Below are 10,000 nucleotides of genomic sequence, written 5' to 3'. Positions count from 1 at the left end.
TTCACAGTCAATATATATTAAAAATCAGTAGAAGAAATAAATAAATAGTACATTGACATCAACAACAACACAACCAGTGACGTACAGCAGGATTATTTGTTTCTTACCAAGATAAAAAAAAAAACTTTTTAAAAGTTTTTAGAAGATGTAGAAGTGTTAGATCATTTATCTTGTTTTAAGAGTTAATTTCTTGTTTTAATATGCATATGGGATGAAGGAACGTTTTTCCCTCTGAGTCATCCCATAATGCCGTCGGCCTGAGGTTTAGGGTTGTAAACTCCCTGCTAAGAACACGATCAGGTTGGTTAAAAGTCTGGTGTGTTTCTGGACCAGCTGATCGTCTGAAGGGATCAGAGCTCCTGAAGACGGACTCAGAGATTTTAGAGCTGATGCCATTCAGGCACCAAAACCAGCAAATAACAGAACACGTTAAAAGACTCTCAATTAAACTTTGATAAAAGCTACATAAAATGTTTCTGTTGACACAAAGAGTTGAGTTTCCTCAGCTGATGATTCTCTGCTTTGCTGTCAAAATACAGTTTTCACTGAGTTTCATATCTGAGTCGAACACGGAGGATTACTACATGTCACTAAGATAGAACACCACATCCTGTATGGCCTAATCTCAAAGGCTTTAGTAATATTACAGCTTTACACTCTCATCTTTTTTCAGCAGAAGTGCAGAATGAGAGCTGCTGCTGCTGGTGACACAGAAGTTTTATTAAACATTTGATTGATTGTAAATCTCAAAGTGTTCTTCCCTGAACTCAGAGTGCAGCCCCGACCACACGGGCCTCGCAGGCGGCCCCCGCCCAAAGAACCAAGATGGCGGCGTGAGGGTAAGAATAGTAGAGATAAAAATCTTTGTTCATCATTTCCTGTTGATGTAAGACATAATGACAGTGATCCACCATCTTCACCGTCAGGCTCTGATCAAGAGGCGTCTGGAGAACCGAGCCAAGAGGAACAGCAACACCCAGCTCAACCCGCTGGGACTAAACAAAGGAAGCAGGTAGAACACTGATGTTTGGAGAAAACTACGGTGGCCCAGAGAGGTCACAGCTGCAGCTTAAGAAAACACATGCAAAGACACAAAACACAAGCAAGAAATGATAAAACATCTTCATCCATCTGACAACAAGAGCCTTTAGAAAACAAAGACCATGAAACAACACAAGTGTTCCAGAGGACACTTAAGAGTGATGCACATATGTGAATATTTTAGACATAAAATAACCAAATGGTACGCAGATATTTTACCAAGAAAGCAAATATTCCAATCCATATGGAATGTATGTACATACTTTCATTTAACTTCATAGAGCCTGATCTGTAGAAGTTCTCCAGAGTCGCACACTGCAGAAAGACACCTCTCTAAAACAAGAAAAAAAGTACAAAAATTAGGTGTATTTAGCTTAAAAATATCAAAATTATCAGCCAATGGAAGAATAAAATTTGTCTTGTCAAGACTTTCCAAAACCAGTAAAAATATCTAATCTCAATTAACCACAAATACCTTAGAATTAGTGTATTCTAACTAATAACAAGTGACTTTTTTATTGATTGTTGTTGTTAAATGTTTCATGTTAAATGTTTAAATATCAAGTGTCAGTTTAATGTACTAGTTAATTACATACACACTACACAACAATACACACTTCCATTGTTTCATTGATCATAAAACTATTGATTCATCTGGATGCTTGTTTTAACAATGTGAAGAGGCCAAATTATGTCAAAGTTATGATTTATTAGTGATGCTTGAAATAAGAAATTATTCCTTGTAAATATGAGTTTTCTAGTTGTAAGTGTTGGTGAAACAGCTTTGTAACTGTTGATATTCTAGTTTCCAGCATGTATTTACTCAGTATAGGTGATAAAATCTCAGTAACAAGCTGTAATATCTGATTTAGATCATTAAGGACCAAAACACTGAAAACTAGTGAAACAGTGGAACATAAAAGATGCTGACTAAGAATCTGATCAGACTAAAATAATCAGATATCCAGATATTAATCTGACTTAGAGTTCAGGTTTTGAGGTGTGTCAGTGGGTTGATATTCATTTCAGTTCCCATGGTGGTATTTGATATGTAATATTGTGATTAATTGTGATTTTGTGTGATGATTCCTCAGGCACTATGGTTCCAAAGAGTCCGTGTCCATCCCAGTCAGCGCGGTGGGAAGTCTGGACCTGAGCGCCGACACCAGCACCGTCATCAGGCCCGTCCACAGCTCCATCCTGGGGGAGAAGTACTGCTTCGAGGTACTCACTGATTTATCTTACCACTGGTATATTTATGTTACTTTTAATACAAGTCTTCTGCTTTAAAAAGGGCCCAGTCTGACCTCGTGTGTTGTTGTTGTTTTGTTTGTTTGTTCATTGTGACTACATGGGTGTGTGTGTACTTTTATGTGTGTAAGTTAATAACAAGTTATGTTTGGTAATAATGGTAATAACAAGTTTATATACTACATTACTATGTGTTATACATACATATATATATATATATTATTGTTGTTATATAGTAAATTAACAGGGAGAATAAATTTAATAAGCTTTGACTCCTTTTGAACACAAATAAGTGTTGAGTCTTGTTGTTGTTTCATTTTTTGTTGTTGTCTTGTATTTATTGTTGTTCCTTTGTTTTTAATTGTTCATCTTTTATTTTGTGTTCAAATAAATTCTCAAGCAATCAAAAAAACAACCTTTTGTTCAGAACAGAACTGTAACAACTGGTTCAAACCAGAATAATGAACTGTAAGATCTGGGATTTATCAGACAGTAGAGGCGTTTGGAAGAAGAAATATAAACCGTTGAGGTTGAATCCTTTCAAGGTTAAAGTAACTTCGCAGCGTGCTCGTTCACAGGGAAACGGGCCCATACGTTGGGTGTTGGATGGAACATTTGAATTAAATGATCTGACAAAGACAGGGTCCATGTCTGTATTTTTTGTGTATTTGGCCATAACGGCACCAAATTTGATGCTGATACAGTTGTCACTGGTGGCCATCTTGAAAAACGGCCGCCATATTGAAAATTTGTTGTGCCTCCAAATCTATTTTTTTCTGTCTTTGGCTACAAGCATACCAAATGTTACGCTTTTCTCATTAAATGACCAATCCGTCTGGTTATCTGCCTCATCATAAAGTCTCTGTTGTGTTGATTAAGGAACCGTTCTCTCCCAGTAATAATAACACGGTTCTCCTGGTTCTACAGGTGATAAACTCTGAGAACACCCACTGCTTCGGCTGCTCCTCAGCTGCTGAACGAGATCGTTGGATTGAAGACTTGAGACGAGCTGCTCAGCCCAACAAGGTGAGCCACTATTATTAGCATTAGCCATTAATTTAAAATAAGAGTCAAGGCAAGGCATATTTATTTATTTGTATATCGCATTTCATACACGTAGCAATTCAATGTGCTTCACACAAAAACAATGAAAAAATAAAAAATAAAAACATGGAACCATACAGAATTTTAGCAATAATAAAAGTAAAATATATATCTACATGGAACACAAACAGCAAAGAGGCAGTTTAAAAGTAAATGAGAGAATAAAAAAATGACATAAAACATAAAAACATTAAAAAAAAAAACAATGTTTGTGTTGAATCCAGTATTTGTTTACCAACATGTTGTTGTGTTGAATCCAGTATTTGTTTACCAACATGTTGTTGTGTTGAATCCAGTATTTATTTACCAACATGTTGTTGTGTTGAATCCAGTATTTATTTACCAACATGTTGTTGTGTTGAATCCAGTATTTATTTACCAACATGTTGTTGTGTTGATTCCAGTATTTGTTGACCAACATGTCGTTGTGTTGATTCCAGTATTTGTTGACCAACATGTCGTGTTGAATCCAGTATTTGTTTACCAACATGTTGTTGTGTTGATTCCAGTATTTGTTGACCAACATGTTGTTGTGTTGATCCCAGTGTTTGTTTACCAACATGTGTTGTTGTTGTGTTGCCAGGACAACATCGAGCGGACGGAGAACTCTCTGAGTCTTTGGGTGAATGAAGCGAAGGATCTTCCAGCCAAGAGGAGTTATTACTGTGAGCTCCACCTGGACGGGACCCTCTTTGCCCGGACCAGCAGCCGGGCCGTGGGTAAAGCCCCGAACCGCTCCAGCCTGGCGGGGGACGGCTCCACGGGGGCCTCCGGGGGCCCGGGGGCCGGCGGGGGGGCGGCTGGAGGCTGCCAGTTGTTCTGGGGGGAGTTCTTCGAGCTGGATAACCTGCCGTCTGTCTCCCAGATCACCCTGCACCTCTTCAGAGAAGAAGAGCCCAAGAAGAAGCGCCACTCCCGGGAGGAGAGCAGCCTCCACCCGCTGGGCAGCGTGGCCATCCCATTGGCCGAGATCAGGGGGCGGAGCTACCAGGAGAAGTGGTACCCCATCACTCCTTATAAGGCCTCAGGAGCAGCAGGGGCCAAGGAGCTGCTGGGGCCCCAAGCATCACTCCGCATCAAGGCCCGCTTCCAGAACCTGCAGGTTCTCCCCATGGAGAAGTACAAAGAGTTCGCTGAGTACGTCACTCTGGATTATGTGGAGATGTGCAGAAACCTGGAGCCACTCCTGAACGTGAAGGAGAAGGAGGAGCTGGCAGGAGCTCTGGTCCACGTGCTGCAGAGCATCGGCAAAGCCAAGGTGACACCATGTACCCCTAACCCTAACCCCTAACCCCTAACCCCTAACCCCTAACCCTAACCCTAACCCCTAACCCCTAACCCCTAACCCCTAACCCTACCCCTATTAATGATGTACCCCTAACCCCTAACCCTAACCCTATTAATGATGTACCCCTAACCCTAACCCCTAACCCTATTAATGATGTACCCCTAACCCTAACCCTAACCCCTAACCCTAACTCCTTACCCCTAACCCTAACCCCTAACCCCTAACCCTACCCCTATTAATGATGTACCCCTAACCCCTAACCCTAACCCTATTAATGATGTACCCCTAACCCTAACCCCTAACCCTATTAATGATGTACCCCTAACCCTAACCCTAACCCCTAACCCTAACTCCTTACCCCTAACCCTAACCCCTAACCCTAACCCCTAACCCCTAACCCTACCCCTATTAATGATGTACCCCTAACCCTAACCCCTAACCCTAACCCTAACCCCTAACCCTAACCCTATTAATGATGTACCCCTAACCCTAACCCTATTAATGATGTACCCCTAACCCTATTAATGATGTACCCCTAACCCTAACCTTATTAATGATGTACCCCTAACCCTAACCTTATTAATGATGTACCCCTAACCCTAACCTTATTAATGATGTACCCCTAACCCTAACCTTATTAATGATGTACCCCTAACCCTAAGCCTAACCTAAAGCCAAGGTGACACCATATAAACTCATCATAATGTTTAGAAATAGAACAGAAAGGAATAACTAATGATCTAAATGCTTCAGGAGTTCCTCATTGATCTGGGCGGAGCAGAGGTGGAGCGTCTCGGAGAGAAGGAAGCTCTGATCTTCAGAGAGAACACGCTAGCTACTAAAGCTATCGACGAATACATGAAGCTGGTGGGACAGAAGTACCTCATCGTGACACTAGGTAGGTCACTCACTGATGGATTAATTCATTAATGCTTTATTTTAGTTAAAATAAATAAATCATGTTTCTACAGAAGAATCCATCAGACAGCAACAGATAAAAGACTGAAGTCCACTAAAGTCTGATTCTGCCTCCTGAACCTTCTCACATTAAATGAATCATTCACATCGTTACAAAACACTTGATAGCTTCAACTGAAACTGACTCAATCACATTTCATTGTAACCTTTGATCATTTTAGACTTTAAAGTCTTCTTGAAAACTGACATAGAGTTACACTTATTTATTTCATCATTTAGTCCATTAATCATCATTTTACACACATCTGTACTTATAGAGATTAGCTCTGACTTTATGAGTTTCAAACATTGATCAGTTATAAATCCTTCATTTAAACATTTTTTGAATACAAACATGAATTGACATGTTTACCACTCGAAACATCATTTCTAATGTTTTTGAATAAAGTCAATGTGAAATTTTAATGTGTGTGATCTTATAAAAAGCTGATTTGTAGAATCACGGTATCCAACTTCATTTATTATCCTGATAGCTCTTTCTGCAGTTTAATTATTGGATCTAGGTTTGTTTTATGTGCATTTCCCCAAATTTCAACACAGTATGTAACAGAATAAAAGGCAACACAAGTGAGTTCTTATTCAGTAGATCTCTTGTTTTGTAAAGGATAGAAACAGACTTGGATCATTTCTGTTTTATATATTTTAGACGAGGCTTCCAACTAATGTTATCATCTATTATTACTCCCAAACACTTTGTTTCATATACTCTTTTAATTTCAACATTATTTAGATTAATTTTAGTCCTTTTACCACCAAACAACATACATTTGGTTTTACTTTCACTGAGTGAAAAACATTTTTTTTACAGCAAACCCATTTGTTTAATTTCATCAAATCCATTTCTACAGTTTATAACTTTATATTCCCTAAGAACAAAATAAACTAGTATCATCTGCAAACATAACATATTTTAATGTATCACTTATCAAGTAGTGGAGGTGCATGTTGTTTCTGGTTTTACAGAAGTCTGTTTTCTCTCTGCAGGAGATTTCATCAGCCGTTTGTACGGCTCAGTGGAGAACTGTGAGGTCGACCCTCGGAAATGTCCGGCAGCTGAACTCCCAAACAACCAGAAACACCTGATGGGAGCCTGCGAGGAGGTGGTGCAGAAGATCGTCCAGAGCCACGGGTCAATAAAAACACAGCAAAGAACAAAATACACAATAATACACTGCAAAAACTAAATACCTCAGATCAAATAACAAAATACACAATAATACACTGCAAAAACTAAATACCTCAGATCAAAAAACAAAATACACAATAATACACTGCAAAAACGAAATACCTCAGATCAAGGGGCTTTATGCTTATTATTTGTCTGATCCGATATTTCTTCTTAGTCGGCAGTTTTTATTTTCGACTGTTAAACTTGTTTGATATAAAGATTTCATTTCACGTATGTCCAGATGATGGCTCTAGCATTTACTGATTATTAATTCAAGAATATTTTTACACATATTGAGAAAATAGGTCACGTGTATTTCATTAGAATCAATAAAAGTCACTTGTTATCAGTCAGACAAGACACATTTTATTGTTCCATTGGAAGATAATTTAGATATTTTTATGCAAAAAGTTGACGAACTGATGCTTGATATGTTTGTTGATTTGATTGATTGGTGTTTGTTGATTTGATTGATTGATTGATTGATTGATTGATTGATTGATTGATTGATTGATTGATTGATTGATTGATTGGTGTGTTTGTTGATTTGATTGGTTGGTTGGTTGGTTGATTGATTGGTGTGTTGATTGATTGATTGATTGATTGATTGATTGATTGATTGATTGATTGATTGATTGATTGATTGATTGATTGATTGATTGATTGATTGATTGCCCTCCAGACCGTTTCCTGAGGAGCTGAACAGGATCTTCTCCAGCTGGGTGGAGCTGTGTGAGGACCAGGGCCGAGCAGAGATCGGCCAGCGTCTCATCTCTGCGTCCCTCTTCCTTCGGTTCTTGTGTCCTGCTATTCTCAGTCCTTCTCTGTTCGGTCTGACTCAGCCGTACCCAGAACCCCCCACTCTGAGGACCCTCACCCTCACTGCTAAAGTCATCCAGAACCTGGCCAACTTCACCCTGTGAGTTATCAGTCTTATTAGTATCTAAAGAGAGTCAACACACTTCTTAGTTTACACTAAAAAAACAAGATAAAACACTAAATCTGTTTTAAATCTGGATTAAATCTAGAAATAAGCATGTTGAACACTCAAATTAATAAATGAACTCTTAAAACCAGATAAAGTAAAGCTGCCAGCAGTGATGAACTGGCCCGAGCAGAGTGACCTGATGATTATTTGGTTCTTACCAAGATAAAAAAACACTTTAGATTTAGAAGTGTTAGATCATTTATCTGGTTTTAAGATTTAATTTCTTATTTTAAGTGTTCAACATGCTTATTTCTAGATTTAATAATCTTAATTTAATAAATCTTGTCAAGGTAAATTATCTGTCCATGCAGCAGATCATTTCCCTCAGATTTACTGTTTGATCTGGTTTTAGACCTTTTATCAGTGTGTGAAGTGAATCTTGTGCTTGTTCAGGTTTGGAGAGAAGGAGGAGTACATGCTCTTCATGAACGAGTTCCTGCAGCAGCACTGGGACGGGATGAGAGGGTTCCTCCAGACGGTTTCTAATCCAGACACAGAGATCCCCATGTCTTCCTTCGACGGCTACGTGGATCTGCCTCTCCGCCTGGCCGTGCTGCATGGACTCCTGGTGGACATCATCTACCACAAGGACCCGGTAGGACCAGAACCAGAACCAGGACCAGGACCAGAACCAGAACCAGGACCAGTCCAGCTTAGTTCTACTGAAATATCAGGGACTTTAAGCAGCAACAGATGACGTGAACGCTTCTTTGTTCAAGAAATATTCCAATGAGTTGCTTTAGTAGAAGGTTGTCTAATAGTTGCTTTAGTAGAAAGTTGTCTAATAGTTGCTTTAGTAGAAAGTTGTCTAATAGTTGCTTTAGTAGAAAGTTTTCCAATGAGTTGCTTTAGTAGAAAGTTTTCCAATGAGTTGCTTTAGTAGAAAGTTTTCCAATGAGTTGCTTTAGTAGGAAGTTGTCTAATAGTTGCTTTAGTAGAAAGTTGTCTAATAGTTGCTTTAGTAGAAAGTTTTCCAATAGTTGCTTTAGTAGAAAGTTGTCTAATAGTTGCTTTAGTAGAACGTTGTCTAATAGTTGCTTTAGTAGAAAGTTTTCCAATGAGTTGCTTTAGTAGAAAGTTGTCCAATAGTTGCTTTAGTAGAAAGTTTTCCAATAGTTGCTTTAGTAGAAAGTTGTCCAATAGTTGCTTTAGTAGTGAGTAAACCAGACGTTCTCCAGTTGGATCCATTGGGCAACAACACCAAACCTTCAACACTGATAAAGTCCATTTTATTCAGATGTTCAGTTGGTTTTGCACATTTGTAATTAGAAGTTTATATTATTATACATATATATTATATAATATAACTATTATAATAACTCCACGTGTTGAAAACATCCTGATTGATGCTTGTATTGTATGTATTGAAGACATGATACATGTATTCTGCTCTACAGAATCTAACTGCAGTAATTATGTTTATGGGCTAAACTGAGTTAAAACTAAAAACGAACTCCTTCATGTCTGTTTTATCTTGTGACAAAGTTTTAGAGTTCAATTTTGTTTAATTTCAGAGAAATATTATATAAAAATTGCAGTAACTATAAAATCCAACTCAAAACCAAAGCAGTAATTGTACTTACAATGGTCTGTTTTGGATATATAAACTAATTTAAACATAAAAATAATAGAAATTATAAGTTTATTTGAAAGTGTGTTCAAGTAAAAAAGTGAGATAAAAATATATTAAGACCAAAATATAACATTACTTTATAATATCAAGTCTAAAATACACAAATCTTTGAATAGAGTTGTTAAACACTTTAAAATACATTTATAACAAAATCAATGTGAAAATATTTATTGACTGAAAACTAAATCTAAAATCTGAAAGAAGACAACAACATTATAGTTCCTGCTCTCTGTTTATCATCACTATTAGAACCTTTTACAGTGATGCAGTAACTACATTTTTGGGGTCAAAGGTCAATAAATCATCATGATTATTGAGTATAAAAATGACATCATCAATACATGTAGAGATAAGAGTCATATCACTGAGCTACCTGTAACACATGGACAGGTAAACACGTTGAAGCAGTTTAACCTGTTAGTTCCTGTAGTTAGACTCTAGAACGGTTCTCCTTCACTGAACCGTTCTGATCCAAACAACGTTTCAACATACTGAAAGGTTAAAGATAGATAATACACTGGAAACAGACACCTCTCAAAAACAAGAAAA

The 10,000-nt window shown here is 37.8% G+C and overlaps 1 protein-coding gene across 1 annotated transcript in view; it reads left to right on the top strand.

Annotated features, from left to right (window-relative positions):
- rasal3 (RAS protein activator like 3) overlaps nt 1–10,000 on the top strand; it is a 31,360-nt gene that overhangs the window by 10,152 nt on the left and 11,208 nt on the right. The window contains exons 4-12 of the mRNA XM_059344091.1: nt 772–839; nt 927–1,012; nt 2,136–2,265; nt 3,220–3,318; nt 3,980–4,654; nt 5,438–5,582; nt 6,647–6,791; nt 7,513–7,749; nt 8,212–8,413. Of these exons, the coding sequence (XP_059200074.1) occupies nt 772–839; nt 927–1,012; nt 2,136–2,265; nt 3,220–3,318; nt 3,980–4,654; nt 5,438–5,582; nt 6,647–6,791; nt 7,513–7,749; nt 8,212–8,413 (1,787 nt within the window). The remainder of the gene's footprint in view (nt 1–771; nt 840–926; nt 1,013–2,135; nt 2,266–3,219; nt 3,319–3,979; nt 4,655–5,437; nt 5,583–6,646; nt 6,792–7,512; nt 7,750–8,211; nt 8,414–10,000) is intronic.

Source organism: Centropristis striata, chromosome 1 (genome assembly GCF_030273125.1).
Source record: "Centropristis striata isolate RG_2023a ecotype Rhode Island chromosome 1, C.striata_1.0, whole genome shotgun sequence".
Classification (NCBI taxonomy): Eukaryota; Metazoa; Chordata; class Actinopteri; order Perciformes; family Serranidae; genus Centropristis; species Centropristis striata.
This window is presented reverse-complemented; position numbering and strand designations above follow the sequence as displayed.